This window comes from Heptranchias perlo, chromosome 37, assembly GCF_035084215.1.
Source record: "Heptranchias perlo isolate sHepPer1 chromosome 37, sHepPer1.hap1, whole genome shotgun sequence".
In the NCBI taxonomy this organism is placed as follows: domain Eukaryota; kingdom Metazoa; phylum Chordata; class Chondrichthyes; order Hexanchiformes; family Hexanchidae; genus Heptranchias; species Heptranchias perlo.
Genome location: NC_090361.1, coordinates 143,488 through 167,077, shown reverse-complemented (window position 1 = coordinate 167,077; position 23,590 = coordinate 143,488). Strand labels below are relative to the sequence as shown.

The following is a 23,590-nucleotide window of genomic DNA, read 5'->3' as shown; positions in this document are numbered from 1 at the left end:
ACCCACCCCGTCACATCACTCACCCCGTAACATCGCCCACCCACCCCGTCACATCGCTCACCCATCCCGTCACATCGCATCACTCACCCCGTCACATCGCCCACCCCGTCACATCGCCCACCCCGTCACATCGCTCACCCATCCCGTCACATCGCCCACCCACCCCGTCACATCGCCCACCCCGTCACATCGCCCACCCCGTCACATCGCCCACCCACCCCGTCACATCGCCCACCCACCCCGTCACATCACTCACCCCGTCACATCACCCACCCCGTCACATCACCCACCCACCCCGTCACATCGCCCACCCCGTCACATCGCCCACCCACCCCGTCACATCACTCACCCCGTCACATCGCCCACCCCGTCACATCACCCACCCACCCCGTCACATCACCCACCCCGTCACATCACCCACCCACCCCGTCACATCGCCCACCCCGTCACATCACCCACCCACCCCGTCACATCACCCACCCCGTCACATCACCCACCCACCCCGTCACATCGCTCACCCCGTCACATCGCCCACCCACCCCGTCACATCGCCCACCCACCCCGTCACATCGCATCACTCACCCCGTCACATCGCCCACCCCGTCTGGGGGGGTTCTCAGCAGTTTTAGCAGAGAAACAAAACAACATCTCTTCATCCTCATTAGTTGTTGATTGAAGTGTCCAACTGGCTGTATCTAAAGCAGCACCACACAAAAACCAGATTCTGATTTAAAGAAATTTATTCAATCAATCAGTTCACAGAATTTCAGTACAAAAGGCAGTAAATGCCGTACTTTGTACCTGTAGTACAGCCACAATTCATAACGTTTTATAAAATGGGGCCTGTGACAACAGGTTTATTTCAATATATAAATCCTTTCACTTCGAGTGCAGGAACATTGGAAATCCCACATGGTCTGTTTAACATATGCTGGAGATGAGGCCCGTATCTGGCACAAGTGTAGAACCAATAAGTAGACAGCTCCCGCCTCAGTTCCTGTTGGATCATATCATTATCAACTGCGAAACCCAACCATTCAAAAGGATTAACTACAAATTCAAACTGTCAGTCCATCGTGAACCCATCAGCACAGGGCTTAGCTACAGCAACAAGGCAAGTACAAGGTAGAGGGGAACAGTAAAGACCTGGTGGTGTTGTACAAGGTGCTGGTCCACTTGTTTCCACTGATTTCTGTACATGGACCCCATAATCTCTCTACACCTCCACAGTTCTGGCTTCTCAACATTTAGAAAATACTCTGATCTGTCTTTCTTAGGTCCAAAATGGATAACCTCATACTTCCCCACATTAAACTCCATCTGCCACAATTTTGCCCACTCGCTTAATCTATCAGTGTCCCTTTGCAACTTTCTGCTCCCATTTACCCCCTTTACTGTGTCACCTCACTTAGTGTTGTCAGCAAACGAATCATTTTCAGGTTGGCAGGTTGTAACTAGTGGGGTGCCACAAAGATCGGTGCTCGGGCCTCAGCTATTTACAATCTATATTAATGACTTAGATGAAGGGACCAAGTGTAATATATCCAAGTTTGCTGATGATACAAAGCTAGGTGAGAAAGTAAGCTGTGAGGAGAACACAAAAAGTCTGCAACGGGATTTAAAAAAAATTCGTTCATGGGTGTTGCTGGCGAGGCCGGCATTTATTGCCCGTCTCTAATTGCCCTTGAGAAGGTGGTGGTGAGCCGCCTTCTTGAACCGCTGCAGTCCGTGTGGTGAAGGTTCTCCCACAGTGCTGTTAGGAAGGGAGTTCCAGGATTTTGACCCAGCGACGATGAAGGAACGGCGATATATTTCCAAGTCGGGATGGTATGTGACTTGGAGGGGAACGTGCAGGTGGTGTTGTTCCCATGTACCTGCTGCTCTTGTCCTTCTAGGTGGTAGAGGTCACGGGTTTGGGAGGTGCTGTCGAAGAAGCCTTGGCGAGTTGCTGCAGTGCATCCTGTGGATGGTACACACTGCAGCCACTGTGCACCGGTGGTGAAGGGAGTGAATGTTTAGGGTGGTGGATGGGGTGCCAATCAAGCGGGCTGCTTTGTCCTGGATGGTGTTGAGCTTCTTGAGTGTTGCTGGAGCTGCACTCATCCAAGCAAGTGGAGAGTATTCCATCACACTCCTTACTTGTGCCTTGTAGATGGTGGAAAGGCTTTGGGGAGTCAGGAGGTGAGTCACTCGCCGCAGAATACCCAGCCTCTGACCTGCTTTTGTAGCCACAGTATTTATATGGCTGGTCCAGTTAAGTTTCTGGTCAATGGTGACCCCCAGGATATTGATGGTGGGGGATTCGGCGATGATAATGCCGTTGAATGTCAAGGGGAGGTGATTAGACTCTCTCTTGTTGGAGATGGTCATTGCCTGGCACTTGTCTGGTGCGAATGTTACTTGCCACTTATCAGCCCAAGCCTGGATGTTGTCCAGGTCTTGCTGCATGCAGGCTCGGACTGCTTCGTTATTTGAGGGGTTGTGAATGGAACTGAACACTGTGCAATCATCAGCGAATATCCCCATTTCTGACCTTATGATGGAGGGAAGGTCATTGATGAAGCAGCTGAAGATGGTTGGGCCTAGGACACTGCCCTGAAGAACTCCTGCAGCAATGCCCTGGGGCTGAGATGATTGGCCTCCAACAACCACTACCATCTTCCTTTGTGCCAGTTATGACTCCAGCCACTGGAGAGTTTTCCCCAATTCCCATTGACTTCAATTTTACTAGGGCTCCTTGGTGCTACACTCGGTCAAATGCTGCCTTGACGTCAAGATATAGACAGGTTAAATGAATGGGCAAGAAGGTGGCAGATGGAGTATAATGTGGGGAAATGTGAGGTCATGGAGGAAAACAGAAATTTTTTTAAAATGTGAGAAACTTTTTTATCCGTTCATGGGACGTGGGCATCGCTGGCAAGGCCAGCATTTATTGCCCATCCCTAATTGCCCTTGAGAAGGTGGTGGTGAGCCGCCTTCTTGAACCGCTGCAGTCCATGTGGTGAAGGTTCTCCCACAGTGCTGTTAGGTAGGGAGTTCCGAGATTTTGACCCAGTGACGATGAAGGAGCGGTGATATATTTCCAAGTCGGGATGGTGTGTGAATTGGAGGGGAATATGCAGGTGGTGTTGTTCTCATGTGCCTGCTGCCCTTGTCCTTCTAGGTGGTAGAGGTCACGGGTTTGGGAGGTGCTGTCGAAGAAGCCTTGGTGTTCAGAGGGATTTTGGTGTCCTTGTACACGAAACACAGAAAGTGTTTTTTGAAGAGGTGACTAAAGTAGTGGACAGGGGAATGTCAATGGATGTTATTTATATGGACTTCCAGAAGGCATTTGATAAGGTCCCACATAAGAGACTGTTAGCTAAGGTAGAAGCCCATGGAATCGAGGGAAAAGTATGGACTTGGTTAGGAAGTTGGCTGAGCGAAAGGCAACAGAGAGTAGGGATAATGGGTAGGTACTCACATTGGCAGGATGTGATTAGTGGAGTCCCGCAGGGATTTGTCTTGGGGCCTCAATTATTCACAATATTTATTAACAACTTAGATGAAGGCATAGAAAGTCTCATATCTGAGTTTGCCGATGACACAAAGATTGGTGGCATTGTAAGCAGTGTAGATGGAAACATAAAATTACAAAGCGATATTGATAGATTAGGTGAATGGGCAAAACTGTGGCAAATGGAATTCAATGTAGACAAATGTGAGGTCATCCACTTTGGATCAAAAAAGGGACTTAGGGGTTCAGGTCCATAGATCATTGAAGTGTCATGAACAGGTGCAGAAAATAATCAATAAGGCTAATGGAATGCGGGCCTTTATACCTAGAGGATTAGAGTACAAGGGGGCAGAAGTTATGCTGCAGCTATACAAAACCCTGGTTAGACCGCACCTGGAGTACTGTGAGCAGTTCTGGGCACCGCACCTTCGGAAGGACATATTGGCCTTGAGAGAGTGCAGCGTAGGTTTACCAGAATGATACCCGGACTTCAAGGGTTAAGTTACGAGGAGAGATTACACAAATTGGGGATGTATTCTCTGGAGTTTCGAAGGTTAAGGGGTGATCTGATTGAAGTTTATAATATATTAAGGGGAACGGATAGGGTGGATAGAGAGAAACTATTTCCGCTGCTTGGGGATTCTAGGAGTCGGGGGCACAGTCTAAAAAATTAGGGCCAGACCTTTCAGGATCGAGATTAGAAAATATTTCTACACACAAAGGGTGGTAGAAGTTTGGAACTCTCTTCCACAAATGGCAATTGATACTAGCTCAATTGCTAAATTTAAATCTGAGATAGATAGCTTTTTGGCAACCAAAGGCATTAAGGGATATGGGCCAAAGGCGGGTATATTGAATTGGATCACAGATCAGCCATGATCTTATCAAACGGCAGAGCAGGCACGAGGGGCTGAATGGCCTACTCCTGTTCCTATGTTCCTAAAGTTAACATGCAGGTACAGCAAGCAATTAGGAAGGCAAATGGTATGTTGGCCTTTATTGTAAGGGGGTTGGAGTACAAGAGTAAGGAAGTCTTGCTGCAATTGTACAGGGCTTAGGTGAGACCACACCTCGAGTACTGTGTACAGTTTTGGTCTCCTTACCTAACGAAGGATATACTTGCCTTAGAGGCAGTGCAATGAAGGTTCACTTGATTGATTCCTGGGATGAGAGCATTGACCTATGAGGAGAGATTGAGTAGAATGGCCCTATACTCCCTGGAGTTTAGAAGAATGAGAGGTGATCTCACTGAAACATATTAAGATTCTGAGAGGGCTTGACAGTGTAGATGCTGAGGGGCTGTTTCCTCTGGCTGGAGAGTCTAGAACTAGGGGGCATAGTCTAAAGATAAGGGCTCGGACATTTAGGACTGAGATGAGGAGGAATTTCTTCACTCGGGGTCGTGAATATTTGGAATTCTCTACCTCAGAGCGCTGCGGATGGTCAGTCATTGAGTATATTCAAGGCTGAGGTAGATAGATTTTTGGACTCTATGGGTATCAAGGAATATGGGGATAGGGCGGGTAAGTGGAGTTGAGGTCGAAGATCAGCCATGATCTTAATGAATGGCGGAGCAGGCTCGAGAGGCCTACTCCTGTTCTTATTTCTTATGTTCTTACAAATGGGATCGAAATTGTGACACTAAATAATTCATGAAAATAAAACCTGATTCTAGATTCTGCTCTGGGTGCAAACATGACTGCCAGCCATGGCTCAGTGGTCACACACTCACCTCTGTCAGCAGGTTGTGGGTTCAAGTCCCAAGCCAGAGAGAGAGAGCAAATAACTGGAGTTGCTGAACTTGAGAGGCCCAGAGAAGCTGTTGATACAGTTAAGGGGTCCAAGAAGCAAAAGGACTTTGGGAGTTCTAGTCATATGTGAAATAACAGAGAAAAGCACCTTTAGCACTTGAGAGAGAGAGTGGAAGAAAACAGAGGGAGGGGAGAGTACCTGGGATAGAAGTACAAGGAAAAAGGGTGAAAAGTAACAGGCACACATGAGGAGAAACACTGGAATCACAGCTTTATATTCTAATCTTTTTTGCTAAAATTTGCAAAGACAGATTTCAGCCCCAAAGACACATGCCCTCCACAGCCTAGAGTAACAATCTACTCAATCATTGCTCAACTCAGAGTCTGGGGGGGGATGTGGATAAGGCAGTCCTACGAAGCTGCTCTTGCTGAGGCCCGCAAACCTTTTGATCCAGTCCTCTGTCTGGAGCAGCACTGGAGCGCTAGGCCCAGGCTGGGAATGGCCCCGGGCACTAAGACCAGCACAGGAGCGCTAGGCCCAGGATGGGAATGGCCCCGTGCACTGAGGCACTTCCAATCTTGAGGCATTGCCCTTAAGTTTATAGATAGACTGGAAGAACTAAGATTAGTTTCTGAGGATTACTGAATGGAGAACATAGCTCAGTTTATCCAAACCTAAGAGTAATCGCAAAATCAATGTCATTTCCCGTCTCCTCAGTGTCTGTTGTAGTGTTTGGTAACAGGATCATTTACAGATTTCCTAGATTTACTTTAAAAATCTCAACCATAATGGTAAGTTTTAAATAGTGTTGATTTGACATGGATTGATTGAATGATTAAAGTTTGAGCAGATCAGACTCCTGTGCTCACCCTGCAGACACAGCTCCTTCACTATAAACTCTTGCTCAGCTCAGCTTGCCGGTGCTTCTGGGATGTAAATAGAATTTTCCAGCAACCTCTAGCGATTTTGTACATCCAGATTGTGTTGAGAATATCCAGAGCAACACTGGATATGATCCAAGCACACTGTGGTCCAAGACCTAGACGGTGGAAGGCTGCTGTCCCGAAGGTGGAAGCCATTTGTCGGTAGTAAGATGGAATCACAGCAATGCGTACAAGAAAGAAGCTTACAGACATGGCGACACCGTTCAATACGACAAGCCTGGCACTTCTTGGAAACCGCAGAACCTCAAAGAACCACCTACAGTTAAACACAGTGTATTATCGTTCAGTGACACACCTTCCACCACAAGGGGCACACCAGACACACAACCTTCTCATCCTTGTGTTCAAATCCCTCCCTGGCCTCACCCCTCCTTATCTCTGTAACCTCCTCCAGCCCAACAACCCTCTGAGATCTCTGCGTTTCTCCAGTTCTGGACTCATGCATTGTCCAATTCCTTAGCCCCACCATTGGCGGCCGTGCCTTCAACTGTCAGGGCCCTAAGCTCTAGAATTCCCTCCCTAAACCTCTCCACCCCTCTCTCCTCCTTTAAGACGCTCCTTAAAACCTACCTCTTTGACCAAGCATTTGGTCACTTGTCCTAATGACTCCTTCTGTGGCAAGGTGGCAATGTTTGTCTGATTACGCTCCTGTGAAGCACCTTGGGACATTTTATTACATTAAAGGTGCTATATAAATGCAAGTTGCTGTAGAGTACATGCGAGCTATACATGTGTGGTAGAACCCGTGTAGATTGCAATTCTCCATCTGCGTGATGTAAGCCAGGGCAGCAGTATATGGAAGGATGATGATAATAACCGTCATCTAAATAGACCACTTGTAAACAATTTTACAACACCAAGTCGGAGGAAGGAGGAAGTCTCCGAAAGCTTGTGAATTTAAAATAAAATTGCTGGACTATAACTTGGTGTTGTAAAATTGTTTACAATTGTCAACCCCAGTCCATCACCGGCATCTCCACATCATAAATAGACCACAACACTATCACGGTGAATGGTAAGAGTTTTCATTCAAACTAGTTTTAATTGATATTTCCGTGAGAGCAGAATAAGCACAGGTTGTGCATCTGCTACTGTGCCCCCTGTACGGTTCCTGTACATGGGACTGTGCCCCCTGTACGGTTCCTGTACATGGGACTGTGCCCCCTGTACGGTTCCTGTACATGGGACTGTGCCCCCTGTACGGTTCCTGTACATGGGACTGTGCCCCCTGTACGGTTCCTGTACATGGGACTGTGCCCCCTGTCGAGTTCTTCTACCTGGGATTGTGCCCCTGTCGAGTTCCTGTACCTGGGATTGTGTCCCTGTACCTGGGATTGTGTCCCTGTACCTGGGATTGTGCCCCTGTACCTGGGATTGTGTCCCTGTACCTGGGATTGTGTCCCTGTACCTGGGATTGTGCCCCTGTACCTGGGATTGTGCCCCTGTACCTGGGATTGTGCCCCTGTCGAGTTCCTGTACCTGGGATTGTGTCCCTGTACCTGGGATTGTGCCCCTGTACCTGGGATTGTGCCCCTGTACCTGGGATTGTGCCCCTGTACCTGGGATTGTGCCCCTGTACCTGGGATTGTGCCCCTGTACCTGGGATTGTGCCCCTGTACCTGGGATTGTGCCCCTGTACCTGGGATTGTGCCCCTGTACCTGGGATTGTGCCCCTGTACCTGGGATTGTGCCCCTGTACCTGGGATTGTGCCCCTGTACCTGGGATTGTGCCCCTGTACCTGGGATTGTGCCCCTGTACCTGGGATTGTGCCCCTGTACCTGGGATTGTGCCCCTGTACCTGGGATTGTGCCCCTGTACCTGGGATTGTGCCCCTGTACCTGGGATTGTGCCCCTGTACCTGGGATTGTGCCCCTGTACCTGGGATTGTGCCCCTGTACCTGGGATTGTGCCCCTGTACCTGGGATTGTGCCCCTGTACCTGGGATTGTGCCCCTGTACCTGGGATTGTGCCCCTGTACCTGGGATTGTGCCCCTGTACCTGGGATTGTGCCCCTGTACCTGGGATTGTGCCCCTGTAGGGTTCCTGTACCTGGGATTGTGCCCCTGTACCTGGGATTGTGCCCCTGTACCTGGGATTGTGCCCCTGTAGGGTTCCTGTACCTGGGATTACACTCCCGCACCCATGGGACGGACACGGATACAATGAATGCACTAAAATCCAATGATTTGGATGAGGGAACCAAATGTAATATTTCCAAGTTTGCTGACGACACAAAACTAGGTGGAATCGTGAGTTGTGAGGAGGATGCAAAGAGGCTTTAGACAAGTTGAGTGAGTGGGCAAATACATGGCAGATGCAGTATAATGTGGATAAATGTGAAGTTATCCACTTCGGAAGGAAAAACTGAAAGGCAGAGTATTATTTAAATGGTGATAGATTGGGAAATGTTGATGTACAAAAGGACCTGGGTGTCCTTGTACACCAGTCACTGAAAGCAAACATGCAGGTGCAGCAAGCAGTTAGGAAAGCAAATGGTATGTTGGCCTTCATTGCAAGAGGGTTTGAGTATAGGAGCAAGGATGTCTTACTGCAGTTATACAGGGCCTTGGTGAGACCACACCTGGAGTATTGTGTGCAGTTTTGGTCTCTTTCCCTAAGAAAGGATATACTTGCCATAGAGGGAGTGCAGCGAAGGTTCACCAGACTGTTTCCTGGGATGGCAGGACTGTCATATGAGGAGAGATTGGGTCGACTCGGCCTGTATTCACTCGAGTTTAGAGGAATGAGAGGGGATCTCATTGAAACCTATAAAATTCTGACAGGGCTAGACAGACTGGATGTTTCCCCTGGCTGGGGGAGTCCAGAACGAGGGGTCAGAGTCTCAGGATACGGGGTAGGACATTTAGGACTGAGATGAGGAGAAATTTCTTCACTCAGAGGGTGGTGAACCTGTGGAATTCTCTACCACAGAAGGCAGTGGAGGCCAAGTCACTGAATATATTTAAGATGGAGCTAGATAGATTTCTAGACACAAAAGGCATCAAGGGGTGTGGGGAGAGAGCGGGAATATGGTATTGAGATAGAGGATCAGCCATGATCATATTGAATGGCGGAGCAGGCTCGAAGGGCCGAATGGCCTACTCCTGCTCCTATTTTCTATGTTTCTAAAACTGTGAAACCACAACTTACCGCTGGTTTACAAATGGTGTGGAGAGTTCTGCGATCAGGCGGAAATTAGCAAAGTAAGGAAGGAGACCTTGAGCCTGTAGGAAGGAGAACCATGGGGATATGAATAATTTGAGGCAAGCACGGTAACAGAATATTCTGGAAAATGTTGGGTTTATTCCTGAACCCGACAAACTTTGAGGTTGAAAGCTGCTGGTCCCTCGACTTACCAGCACGTACTGGTAGGCATAGAGCGCCGCCAAGTGGTGGCTGATGAAAAACCTGTCTCCTAATGTCTTCCAGTGCCGGAGGAGAAGCACTAAATCTGCAACGAGAGCAATGGCATGAGGTGGGCAAAGCCAGCGACCAGAGTGAGAGCGTGGGGGTGGGCAAAGCCAGCGGCCAGACTGAGAGCGTGGAGGTGGGCAAAGCCAGCGACCAGAGTGAGAGCGTGGGGGTGGGCAAAGCCAGCGACCAGAGTGAGAGCGTGGGGGTGGGCAAAGCCAGCGACCAGAGTGAGAGCGTGGGGGTGGGCAAAGCCAGCGACCAGAGTGAGAGCGTGGGGGTGGGCAAAGCCAGCGACCAGAGTGAGAGCGTGGGGGTGGGCAAAGCCAGCGGCCAGACTGAGAGCGTGGAGGTGGGCAAAGCCAGCGACCAGAGTGAGAGCGTGGGGGTGGGCAAAGCCAGCGACCAGAGTGAGAGCGTGGGGGTGGGCAAAGCCAGCGACCAGAGTGAGAGCGTGGGGGTGGGCAAAGCCAGCGACCAGAGTGAGAGCGTGGGGGTGGGCAAAGCCAGCGACCAGAGTGAGAGCGTGGGGGTGGGCAAAGCCAGCGACCAGAGTGAGAGCGTGGGGTGGGCAAAGCCAGCGGCCAGACTGAAAGCGTGGAGGTGGGCAAAGCCAGCGACCAGAGTGAGAGCGTGGGGTGGGCAAAGCCAGCGACCAGAGTGAGAGCGTGGGGGTGGGCAAAGCCAGCGACCAGAGTGAGAGCGTGGGGGTGGGCAAAGCCAGCGACCAGAGTGAGAGCGTGGGGTGGGCAAAGCCAGCGGCCAGACTGAAAGCGTGGAGGTGGGCAAAGCCAGCGGCCAGACTGAAAGCGTGGAGGTGGGCAAAGCCAGCGACCAGAGTGAGAGCGTGGGGTGGGCAAAGCCAGCGGCCAGACTGAGAGCGTGGAGGTGGGCAAAGCCAGCGACCAATCAGAGTGAGAGCGTGGAGGTGGGCAAAGCCAGCGACCAATCAGAGTGAGAGTGTGGAGGTGGGCAAAGCCAGCAACCAATCAGAGCAAGACTAGGCAAAACAAATAGTACTGGACAATATCTGATTCTGCATCGTCTAATATTCAAATGTAGAGACGTCCGAGGACAATCTGTCATTTAACATCTGTAAACACCTGCCCTGGGAGTGTTTGATGGGACAGTGTAGAGGGAGCTTTATTCTGTGTTCAATTCTAGGTGTTCAATCCCCAGCACTGACATCATCTTGCGAGGAAATGAAAAATAATGAGTATTGCCTTGGAAGGGGTAGTGAGCAAGTGTGCAATGCTAAGGAAAGGGTAGTGAGCGAGTGTGCAATGCTAAGGAAAGGGTAGTGAGCGAGTGTGCAATGCTGAGGAAGGGGTAGTGAGCGAGTGCGCAATGCTGAGGAAAGGGTAGTGAGCGAGTGTGCAATGCTGAGGAAGGGGTAGTGAGCGAGTGCGCAATGCTGAGGAAAGGGTAGTGAGCGAGTGTGCAATGCTGAGGAAAGGGTAGTGAGCGAGTGCGCAATGCTGAGGAAAGGGTAAACAATTTTACAACACCAAGTTATAGTCCAGCAATTTTATTTTAAATTCACAAGCTTTCGGAGACTTCCTCCTTCCTCAGGTAAAGGAGGAAGCCTCCGAAAGCTTGTGAAGTTAAAATAAAATTGCTGGACTATAACTTGGTGTTGTAAAATTGTTTACAATTGTCAACCCCAGTCCATCACCGGCATCTCCACATCATGACTACCAAGGAAAGGGTAGTGAGTGTGCAATGCTTAGGAAAGGGTAGTGAGTGTGCAATGCTTAGGAAAGGGTAGTGAGTGAGTGTGCAATGCTGGGGAAGGTAGTGAGTGAGCGTGCAATGCTTAGGAAAGGGTAGTGAGTGAGCGTGCAATGCTGGGTAAGGTAGTGAGTGAGCGTGCAATGCTTGGGAAAGGGTTGCTGGATGAGTTGCAGAAATTACCTTCAGCAGTGAAAGCTCAAAGATAAATTGCTGATGACACAGAGAGAAACTCGATTGTTTAAACACGAGCTAGGAATGTGTCCTGAAATACTCACCGTTGATCAAATAGCCTGAAGTGATTGCTATATTAAACTTCACTAGTCTGGGATCCCCCCTGTAAAACACAAGAACAAAGACTTCAGTTTAAACACAGTGTCCATCACTGGTCAGCAATTGAATCAGTGATACTCAGATCTTCTTCAATTCTCCAAGGGCAGGATTGGGTACTAAATATTCCTGGATATAAGGTGTTCAGGAAAGATAGGGAAGGAAAGAAAGAAGGGGGGGTGGCAGTATTGATTAAGGAGAATATTGCAGTGCTGGAGAGAGAGGATGTCCTTGAGGGGTCAAGGATAGAATCTATTTGGTTAAAGTTAAGAAGCAATAGAGGTGCCATTACACTACTGGGGGTAATCTATAGACTACCAACTAGTGGGAAGGAGATAGAGGAGCAAATTTGCAGGGAAATTACAGAGAAAAAGCCATAAGAGTAGCGATGACAGAGGATTTCAACTATCCTAATAGACTGGGACAGTAATAATAGAAGGAGCATAGAGGGGGAGGAATTTTTGTAGTGGGTTCAGGGGGAGTGGGACTAGCTAGATTGCTCTTGCATAGAGCCGGCATGGACTCGATGGGCTGAATGGCCTCCTTCTGTGCTGTAACCTTTCTCTGATTCTAAGTGACCCGGTTAGTCGGAGGTCACACTGGGCAGTGACTGGGCCGGTCGGAGGTCACACTGGGCAGTGACTGGGCCGGTCGGAGGTCACACTGGGCAGTCGCAGGTTCTGTTCCTGAAACACTTGGACAGTGGACTTAACATCAGCCAGTGTGGATCTCGGTGAGTTCGGTGTGAAATCGGTGTGTGTGGTCCATGGTGTTAAGTCTGGATCTCGGTGAGATCAGTGGTTCGAGGAACACTGAATATTATGGAGATACCTGTGATCATGAGTGGATGCGAAACACGAAGGGTAAAATTGATGTGGATTAAGTCGGAGATGGTTGCTGAGGAAAGAGACGTGGCTGTGAAAGCGAGTTTTAGTAAACACAATCAAACACGGGAAGGGTAACAGAAAGTAATGAAGGTGAACAGGGTAAAAAAGACAAACGGTATCCTGTCAGAGAGAAGAGCAGGACTTCTTCAAGATAGGAATTCCTGGAAGAGAAGTGGCCGTGAAATGAACAATTTTTGGTGGAGCTGGTTGAGTGCGGAATGAGCAGGAGAACTCCCTGCTCTTCGAATAGGGCCTTGGAATCTTTGTACTTGATGCACCTGATCAGGCGGAGGGCGCTTGAGCTTAAAGTCTCACCTGAGGAAAATGTATGAATTGTGTGACTGCAACATCTACTTTCTGTAAAAATATAAACAGAGTGATCTCCACCCCTCCTCCACCATGTATAAAACACTCAGATAATCCACATGCTCAAGGTTAATTCTGTGGCATGCAGCTGGGTTGCCATGTGATCCTAGGCTGATTAAAATATAATCTCCAGATAAGGAACTTTGCCAGAATCATGAAGCCCTATTGGGGTCGCTGCACAAATAAACACTGACCCTGGAGAGGGTCTGCCCCTTATTCCATGCCCTCAGGGAGAAAGGGGAGTAATCCTGGACAGAGGACTCGCATTGACACGTATATTTTTGGGGGGAAACTTTCCTACATCAGAAATCGATTGGAAACATCCTCAAAACACAACAGGGAAATGGAAGTTCCATCTGAAACTGATTTCCTCTGATCAGATATATTTCATGGATTCATTCCAGTTTCTAGTCTTTCATTTTCATCTTTAGTTCCCTGTCTTCCCTCGTTGGATTGAACATTATTTATTTTCCAGTTTCCACCCTCCTCCCGTGAGGGGCTGACCGGCCCCGAGGGGCAGTTCCTCAGGTGTCCCCTAGGGTCTGGCCCAATGGGTGAGTCTAGCGAGGGTGTTCAATCGTTCAGAGCACTACAGGCTCGATCATGTTGATACCAACATCCACACACACATTTTGCAGCAGGGATGACTGGTTAGTAATCAGCAGCAGGAACTGAGGCCAGTTGTACAACCAGTACAGCTGAAGACAATCAACCCAGCACAGTCCAAGGATTGAACGTGGAGCCTTCCTTGTCTTTGTGGCTCAAAAACTCAGTGCACAGTAATTTGCCCCCGGGTGGGACTGAGGGACATGGTGGGACTGAGGGACATGGTGGGACTGAGGGACATGGTGGGTAGGTGGAATATGGTGGGGAAATAGAATTAGGAGATATAGTGAAGGTTGGGAGATGGATGGGATTGCAGTTGTGGTGAAGAGGTGAGTTGGTGGCATTGAGGGACGTGGTAAGGTGTTGAGTTTAGGATAATGTATAATGAGGAGCGGGGGGGGTCGGGAGGTGCGGTGAGGGGGGGGGGTCGGGAGGTGCGGTGAGGAGGGGGGGGGTCGGGGTGTGCGGTGACGGGGGGGGGGGGTCGGGGTGTGCGGTGAGGGGGGGGGGTCGGGGTGTGCGGTGAGTCAGGGGAAACAGTGAGGAGGGGGTTTGATTGTAGCCTCGATCTCCGCTCGCTCCCAGAGGTTCGTGCCCCATAGGTTATAGTTTTCCGACTCTTTTACACCATGTCCCTAATTTTCGTGCTTGCTGGAGCAGTGAGGGATTTTTAAATGATAGGGGTCCGTTCCCACTCCTTTGAACCTTGTTAATCTCAGTGAAATGGTCACTGTTGTAAGAAGGACTTTCAGGTTCTTACCAGAGACGGTCCCTGTTGACGGGGTCATCAAACCAGAGGATGTACAAAGACAGTGCTCCAACCACAAGGGCATGAACTGTGGAGACACATCTGAGGAGACACAGGAATGAGTAAGTAAAGGGAGTGATCAAGAGTGTACAGCAAGTCTGTACGTTATGTAAAGTAAAGCTTGCTTTGATTGATTCAAGGAGATCACTGTTGCACTGGGAGTACCACCAGTGGGCGGGAGTTCTCCAGAACTCTTCTTCCTGCCCAGTTTCTCAGTGAGAAGTGAATGTTTCCCTGACTGAGCCTCTGTATCAAGACTTTGTCAAGGACCATTTGACCTTTCTACATGGACATTGGACACTGCTATGATGCATCTGCCGGTGTTGATTCTGTCTGGACTTTGCCTTTCATTCTTAAAGAAACAGACCCTTATCTTGCTGGGCTGCTGACGCCACCTTAACCAATCTTAGTTTTAAACTCCCACAGTGACAGTCGTTAGTACCTGTAATGCCAGAACTCTGGCAGTCTAGGACACAGCAATGTACTGCTCACCTCTGGAATCGATGGTTAAATCCAGTTTACACCAATGTGGTTGCATTCTCCTAAGTCTTCCAGCTGTAAGACTCCTCCATGAAATTAATTTGGGGCAAAGTCACTGCTCTAAATGGGAGCAAGACCACAGCATAAACCTGCCCAGAATATGGCACCAAGTTCAGGATTTCAACCCACAGGGACCAAGGATCATTACTGTGGCAAATGGAAAGAGAGAGGGGGCGCAGGTCTTAAGATGTGACCGTGTAGAGGGAGCTTTACTCTGTATCGAACCCTCACCTGCAACAGGTTGAGTATTCAACATGCCCCTTCTGTATGCCAGAATGCTGTTTTGAAGTATACAGCTTAGCTTATACTGATGCCTGATTAATATCGTAATTTGATATAAACCCTCTCTGTCCTATTTGTAGAGAGGATTCAGTGCAGTGTGATTCACTCAAGTGCAGTCTCATTCAACTTTGTCAGTGTGCTGGTATTTTTCCCTAATCTCAGGTAAACACATGGATGGCCTGAGAGTTCAACCCAGACATCCAGACACACGTCAACACACCCCACTGACAGCCAGACACACGTGGACACACCCCACTGACAGCCAGACATGTGTGGTGAACACACCGCATGTGCTGTTTATATTGGCACAGCCAGTGCACACTGGGCAGCCCCGATGCCTCCGGTAGCACTTGCTGCCTCAGACTATCAAACATTCCCTTCTATGGGCAGAGATGTATTGACACATGTACACAATCCCAGCACAATCAGCCAGGCAGTCGGGTTCAACCCAAGTAGTTCAGATAATACATTTGGACCTTCTCACTGCTGGTCAGAGTCCAGAGATCAGGTACCTCGAGTCCCATTCCGTTTTCTGTGCCTGCGATAAGCTCTTGTATCCCCAGCTGAGCAGAGTGGAGAGACGGGGAGTTACCGTGTGAAACAGGACCTGGAAGATGAAGAAACTGCCGACAACAACCGTATAACTCACGTCCATTACAGCTTGGCCCCTGGGGAGAAAGCACAGAAAGAACAGCTTCTCATTGAAGTGAGCAGTGAATCACTCACACTCGCATACTCACAAAGTATCGAGCTGTTAAATCTGAGAATGGCAAACACTAATCCACCTGATCAGTGCAATAAACAGAATCCCTTTGTTCCCACAATTTTCAGATTAATCCGATCAGATTCATGATTTAACAGTGAAACAGAGATGGCTCCAGGCTGCCCTGTATTAACTCCTGGGCCCAACAGATATCACAAATGTGTAAACACAAAGTCAGTCAGCTGCTAAAAAGACCTGAAACTTTTTCTGGATCCCAAGTGAGTTGATTCATCACTATATTGAATCTAAATATGTCACATAATTAAAATTTCTGTTGTCAACAAGGTCTATCAATTCCTCGAAGTATTCCTGTAGATTTGTGAGGCAAGACCATCCTGCCATAAAACCAGGGCAACTTCCTCTTATTGCACTGCACCTATCCAGGGGATTGATTATTCCCTCTTTCAGGGTCGCACTCTCGCCTCCAAGTTAAAAGGTCCTGGGTTCAAATCCCACTCCAGAGACTTGAGAACCAGAATCCAGGCCGACACTCCCATTGAAAGAAAGAACTTGCATTTAAATAAAAACACCTTTCACAATCTCAGGACATTCCAATATATTGACACACGCGCTGACCGGCCTGTAACACACACGCGCTGACCGGCCTGTAATACACACGCGCTGACCGGCCTGTAATACACACGCGCTGACCGGCCTGTAACACACACGCGCTGACCGGCCTGTAACACACACGCGCTGACCGGCCTGTAATACACATGCGCTGACCGGCCTGTAATACACACGCGCTGACCGGCCTGTAACACACACGCGCTGACCGGCCTGTAATACACACGCTGACCGGCCTGTGACACACACGCTGACCGGCCTGTAATACACACGCTGACCGGCCTGTAATACACACGCTGACAGGCCTGTAATACACGCGCTGACCGGCCTGTAATACACACGCTGACCGGCCTGTAATACACACGCTGACCGGCCTGTGACACACACGCTGACCGGCCTGTAATACACGCGCTGACCGGCCTGTGACACACACGCTGACCGGCCTGTAATACACACGCTGACCGGCCTGTAATACACACGCTGACCGGCCTGTAATACACGCGCTGACCGGCCTGTAATACACACATTGACCGGCCTGTAATACACACGCTGACCGGCCTGTAATACACGCGCTGACAGGCCTGTAATACACACATTGACCGGCCTGTAATACACACGATGACAGGCCTGTAATACACACATTGACCGGCCTGTAATACACACGATGACAGGCCTGTAATACACACATTGACCGGCCTGTAATACACACGATGACAGGCCTGTAATATAGAAACACCGCCCCCCCCCCCCCCCCCCCCCGCGCATGCTCAGTGTCGATCCTCCGATCCCCGACTGTCCCCTCACCTCCGAAGTCGACAGTTTGACCCGGAACTGCGAAACCGTAGGTTCACTTCCGGTCCCCGACACCCGCAGCGTGACGCCAATAAACGAGGAACGGTGTGTGCAGTAACCCGGAATCACCAGCAGGGGGAGTGCAGTAACCCGGAATGACCAGCAGGGGGACTGCAGTAACCCGGAATCACCAGCAGGGGGACTGCAGTAACCCGGAATCACCAGCAGGGGGAGTGCAGTAACCCGGAATCACCAGCAGGGGGACTGCAGTAACCCGGAATGACCAGCAGGGGGACTGCAGTAACCCGGAATCACCAGCAGGGGGACTGCAGTAACCCGGAATCACCAGCAGGGGGACTGCAATTTTTAAAATTTCAAATATTCTTTATTTGATGGGATTTAAAGATCCAGCACAACATAAACATCACAATCCAACAATATAATTCAAATAAATACAATGCAGATCATACACAATGCAATCCCAATATTAAAAAAAAGTACTGTGCTTGAATTGTATGATTAACAATGTACATTACAAGGTGGGGTGGCCTTACATGTTGGCCTTTCCCCATACAGCCTTTGCATAGGTCGTACCTTGCTTCAGTGCGTCCCATAGCACGTACTCCTGGACCTTGGAGCGTGCCAGTCGGCATCATTCAGTCGTGGACAGTTCCTTCAGCTGGAGGACCAGCAGGTTTTAGGTGTACCAAAGGGCCTCCTTTCACCAAGTTGATGGTCTTCTAGCCATAGGTGATATCTGTCTGGGTGCGCGTCCAGTAGAGAATAGTCCGTAGAGCACAGCGTCCTGTGTTACTGAACTGTTGGGGATGAACCAACACATCTCTCTCCACACCCTCTGCGTGAAGGGGCAGCCCATCAGGAGGTGGACGACGGTCTCCTCCCCACCGCAGCCTCGAGGGCAACTCACGGTGGCGCTGAGATTCCATGCGTGTTGGAAGGACCGCACTGGAAAGGCCTTTCTCACCACCATCCAGGCTACATCCTGGTGCCTGTTGGTCAGTTCTGGCGACAAGAAGTTCTGCCAAATGGCATCGATCATCTGGACAGGGAAAAGCCCAATCAAGTCCACTCTCTCCTTTCCTTGCAGGGCTCTCAAAACGTTTTGTGTCGACCACTGTCTAATGGCCTTATGGTTGAAGGGGTTCCTCCTGAGGAAGGGGTTCCTCCTCAGATTTGGGGGGGGGGGGGGGGGGGAGAAAGAGAACGGTCCAGCTGGATGTGACGTCCTGCACCTGCTTGGCCAGCGTGGCCAGACCCAGCCTTCTCAGTGTGTTGGACAGGTAGAAACGTAGTGACACTTGGTGTTTGCGTACTGAGCTCTACACACATCCTGAGGCAGCTACACAAAAAGTGGCCATCAGGATCAAAGCGGCATTGGGGACACTGTTATCCCCTTTTTCTGGGGGCTTGTACATGGTGGCCCTGTGGACGCATTCTACCTTGGACCTCCAGACAAATTGGAAGATAGCTCGGGTGATTGTGACAGTGGAGAGGCAGAGAATGGGCCAGATCCTGGCCACGTAGAGCAACACCGCGAGTACCTCATGTCTTGTCACCAGGTTCCTGCCGATTATGGAGAGGGATCGTCCCACCCACATACCGAGTTTCTGTTTGGCCTTGGCGATCCGCTCTTCCCAGTTCTTTATGCTTCCTTCCCCTTCGCCTTGAATGCCTGGAACACCTTAAGGCATCCTTCAACATTCTTGAAGGTCACATCGAAGTATCTGCTCCTTGGGAAGTCCTGCAGGCAGAAGATGTCTGCTGGCTCAAATTCATAGGCTCTCTGCAGAACCTTCCTCACAAAGACATCAAGGGTCCATCACCCGTCCTTGCAGTTAGCCTGATGGTGTTGCACACTCCATGCCCCGGTGCTCTGGAACCTCTGGTCACCATATCCGCTGCGAAGAACCGTCTTCACCTTACTGGAAAAAGGCGTTAGAGCAGTCCCCGGCCAGCACTGAGATCCACCTCTACGTCAGCAAAGCTACAAACAGGTTATAGCTGTTTCTACTTATCCTGCTCGTCCTGAGGCCCGGCCTACGTGATCACTTGGAACACCTATGCCAGAGCCACCAACAGAGGGAATGCAATAACTCAGAGCCTCCAGCAGGGGGAATGCATTTACCCAGCGATTGGAATTCTCAGTTAGGATGTAATTCCCCGGTAACACCCATTTACCCAGCAGATTGCAATATTGGAAATAGAAATGAATTCAGTAATAGAACAGAAGACACCTCTTTAATTCCAGTTACAAACAGGAGTATATAACCCACACCAGTGAGCTGTAAAGGTGGTGATTATCACATAAAAACACAAATTGTTTAGTGAATGGTTCCCATCAGGTTTTAATGATATTCTTATTCCTGACATCTCACAGCGATTTGTTCACACAAGTCGATCGCACTCTTCCCCCATACTCTCATGTTAATACTCAGTCCTTATATTCACTAAAACTGAGACTCATTCACTCTTGCATAACACACAGCCATCACACTCAACACACTTGCTGTTGACATTTGCTTTCCACTACTTCACACCCAATTCATTGACTCCTCAGACAGAGACTGTCGCACACTCACTTCTCACACTTCACATTAGTTCCTAATCCTTGCACTCCTCACAATAATGTTCACACAAAACTTCTCTAACATAAAAATCCCAAGGCACCTGCCAAATAGGCACAAGGAAATGAATGCCAAGCTGGAAAGGGTGACTGAAAGCTTGGTTGAAGAGATGGGTTCTGAATTTTAGATGGAGAGGGTGAGGGGTTTTGGGGGCGAGTAGGAATGATTTACCACTGGTGGGGCAAATGGAGGGAGAGATGCACAATGTGTCATTCAGAGGAACATAATGTTCGTAGGAACAGGAGGAGGCCATTCAGCCCTTTATGCCTCTTACTCAGGAACAGGGGGAGGCCATTCAGCCCCTCGAGCCTGTTACATAGGAACAGGAAGAGGCCATTCAACCCCTCGAACCTGTTACATAGGAACAGGAAGAGGCCATTCAACCCCTCGAACCTGTTACATAGGAACAGGAACAGGCCATTCAGCCCCTCAAGCCTGTTCTGCCATTCAATTAGATAGTGGCTGATCTGTATCTCAACCCTATTTACCCACCTTAGCTTCATATCCCTTGATACCCTTACCTAATAAAAATCTATCTCAGTCTTGAAAGCTCCAATTGTCCTCCAGCATACACAGATTGGGGAGAGTTCCAGATTCCCACTACCCTTTATTTGAAAAGGTGCTTCCAGATTTCACTCCTGAATGGTTCAGTTCTAATTTTAAGGTTATGCCCCCTTATTCTGGGTTGCCCCATCAGAGGAAATAGTTTCTATCTATTCTATCAAATCCTTTTAACATTTTAAACACCTCGATCAGATCACCCCTCAATCTTCTAAACTCAGGGGACTACAAGCCAAGTTTAAGCAACCTGTCCTCATAATTTAACCCTTTTAAGCCCTGGTATCATTCTGGTGAATCTGCACTGTACCCCCTTCAAGGCCAATATATGCTTCCTGAGGTGCGGTGCCCAGAGCTGAACACAGACTCCAGATGGGGGTCTGGCCAAGACTCAGTATAACTGAAGCATCACTTCCTCCCCTTTGTATTCCAGCCCCCTTGAGATAAAGGCCAACATTCCATTAGCCTTTTTGATTGCTTTTTCAACCTGTCTGCTAGCTTTAAATGCTTTGTGTATTTGGATTCCCAAATCTCTTTGCTCTTCTACAGTTCCTAGTTTCTCACCATTTAGAAAATACTCTGATTTATCTTTCTTGGGTCAAAAGTAACATTCCACACTTACCCACATTGAACTCTATCTGCCAAAATTTTGCCCACTCACATAATCTGTTTATGTCCCTTTGTAACTTCCTACTTCCATCTACACTTCAAGAGGAGATATAGTGCTGAAGGAGATGGCAGAGATAGGGAAGGATTAATCAAAGAGGGATTTAAATTTCATGCATTGGAAGGAGGGGAGCAAGTGCGAACCAGAGTGATGGGTGAACAGGACAGCGCAGAGATGTACCAGACTGGACGATTTGGAGTTTGTGGAGGGCGGAAGATGGGAGATGAGTAGTGTGTTGGAGTCAAGTCTGATGTTAACAAAGGCTGAAACCTTTAAACTCACACATACTCCACACGTCCACTCAAAGGCAGTCACGTACTTTATACATTAATCAATCTTCATACATTCATTTCTCAGACTTATAGTCATTAACTTCTCTCACAGACATTGTCACACATTCATTTACACGTGGTCACACTCATCACTGACAATCACTTCTCACTCGCTCTCTATTCACTCACGTGCTCACATTCTCTCTCATTCCTCACACAAGCGCTGTTGCAAATTTGCTCCTCACACTTACACACATTTACTCAAACTCAAGGTATATACACACATTCTCCATTTCATACTGACACTCACACATGCTAGCTTACACTCACAATCACCAACACATACTTTCAATCACACCCCTACTGCCACACACATTCCAACACACACACATCAAGGTAGCATTTGACCGAGTGTGGCACCAAGCAGCCCTAGTAAAATTGAAGTCAATGGGAATCAGGGGGAAAACTCTCCAGTGGCTGGAGTCATACCTAGCACAAAGGTAGTGGTTGTTGGAGGCCAATCATCTCAGCCCCAGGGCATTGCTGCAGGAGTTCCTCACGGCAATGTCCTAGGCCCAACCATCTTCAGCTGCTTCATCAATGACCTTCCCTCCATCATAAGGTCAGAAATGGGGATGTTCGCTGATTGCACAGTGTTCAGATCCATTCACAACCCCTCAGATAATGAAGCAGTCCATGCCCACATGCAGCAGGACCTGGACAACATCCAGGCTTGGACTGATAAGCGGCAAGTAACATTCATGCCAGACAAGTGCCGGGCAATGACCATCTCCAACAAGAGAGAGTCTAATCAGGAGGGCAAAAAGGGGACATGAGATTGCTTTGGCAGATAAGGCAAAGGAGAATCCAAAGAGCTTCTACAAATACATAAAGGGCAAAAGAGTAACTAGGGAGAGAGTAGGGCCTCTTAAGGATCAACAAGGTCATCTATGTGCGGAACCACAAGAGATGGGTGAGATCCTAAATGAATATTTCACATCGGTATTTACGGTTGAGAAAGGCATGGATGTTAGGGAACTTGGGGAAATAAATAGTGATGTCTTGAGGAGTGTACATATTACAGAGAGGGAGGTGCTGGAAGTCTTAACGCGCATCTCCGGGACCTGATGAAATGTATCCCAGGACGTCATGGGAGGTTAGGGAGGAAATTGCGGGTCCCCTAGCAGAGATATTTGAATCATGGACAGCTACAGGTGAGGTGCCTGAAGATTGGAGGGTAGCAAATGTTGTGCCTTTGTTTAAGAAGGGCGCAGGGAAAAGCCTGGGAACTACAGACCGGTGAGCCTGACATCTGTAGGGGGTAAGTTGTTAGAGGGTATTCTGAGAGACAGGATCTACAGGCATTTGGAGAGGCAGGGACCGATTAGGAACAGTCAGCATGGTTTTGTGAGTGGAAAATCATGTCTCACGAATTTGATTGAGTTTTTTGAAGGGGTAACCAAGAAGATAGATGAGGGCTGTGCAGTAGACGTGGTCTACATGGACTTTAGCAAAGCCTTTGACAAGGTACCGCATGGTAGGTTGTTACATAAGGTTAAATCTCACGGGATCCAAGGTGAGGTAGCCAATTGGATACAAAATTGGAATGACGACAGAAGACAGAGGGTGGTTGTAGAGGGTTGTTTTTCAAACTGGAGGCCTGTGACCAGCGGTGTGCCTCAGGGATCGGTGCTGGGTCCGCTGTTATTTGTTATTTATATTAATGATTTGGATGAGAATTTAGGAGGCATGGTTAGTAAGTTTGCAGATGACACCAAGATTGGTGGCATTGTGGACATTGAAGATGGTTATCTAGGATTGCAACGGGATCTTGATAAATTGGGCCAGTGGGCCGATGAATGGCAGATGGAGTTTAATTTAGATAAATGTGAGGTGATGCATTTTGGTAGATCGAATCGGGCCAGGACCTACTCCGTTAATGGTAGGGCGTTGGGGAGAGTTATAGAACAAAGAGATCAAGGAGTACAGGTTCATAGCTCCTTGAAAGTGGAGTCACGGGTGGATAGGGTGGTGAAGAAGGCATTCAGCATGCTTGGTTTCATTGGTCAGAACATTGAATACAGGAGTTGGGATGTCTTGTTGAAGTTGTACAAGACATTAGTAAGGCCACACTTGGAATACTGTGTACAGTTCTGGTCACCCTATTATAGA

General features: G+C 48.8%; 1 protein-coding gene across 2 annotated transcripts; it reads right to left on the bottom strand.

Annotated features, from left to right (window-relative positions):
* Positions 1–722: 722 nt before the first annotated feature.
* LOC137304333 (TLC domain-containing protein 4-B-like) lies at positions 723–19,427 on the bottom strand. Of its 2 annotated transcripts, XM_067972879.1 has the most exons (8): positions 17,871–19,427; positions 15,667–15,822; positions 14,285–14,374; positions 11,614–11,672; positions 9,550–9,644; positions 9,344–9,417; positions 6,118–6,448; positions 723–5,363 (listed from the first exon to the last, which is right to left on the bottom strand). In XM_067972879.1, the coding sequence occupies exons 1-7, from the start codon at positions 17,930–17,932 to the stop codon at positions 6,139–6,141; spliced, it is 846 nt and encodes a 281-aa protein (XP_067828980.1). In that variant the 5' UTR covers positions 17,933–19,427; the 3' UTR covers positions 723–5,363; positions 6,118–6,138. The 2 variants fall into 2 exon arrangements, with proteins under 2 accessions (XP_067828980.1, XP_067828979.1); XM_067972878.1 differs by having other exon boundaries at positions 723–6,448.
* Positions 19,428–23,590: the final 4,163 nt, after the last annotated feature.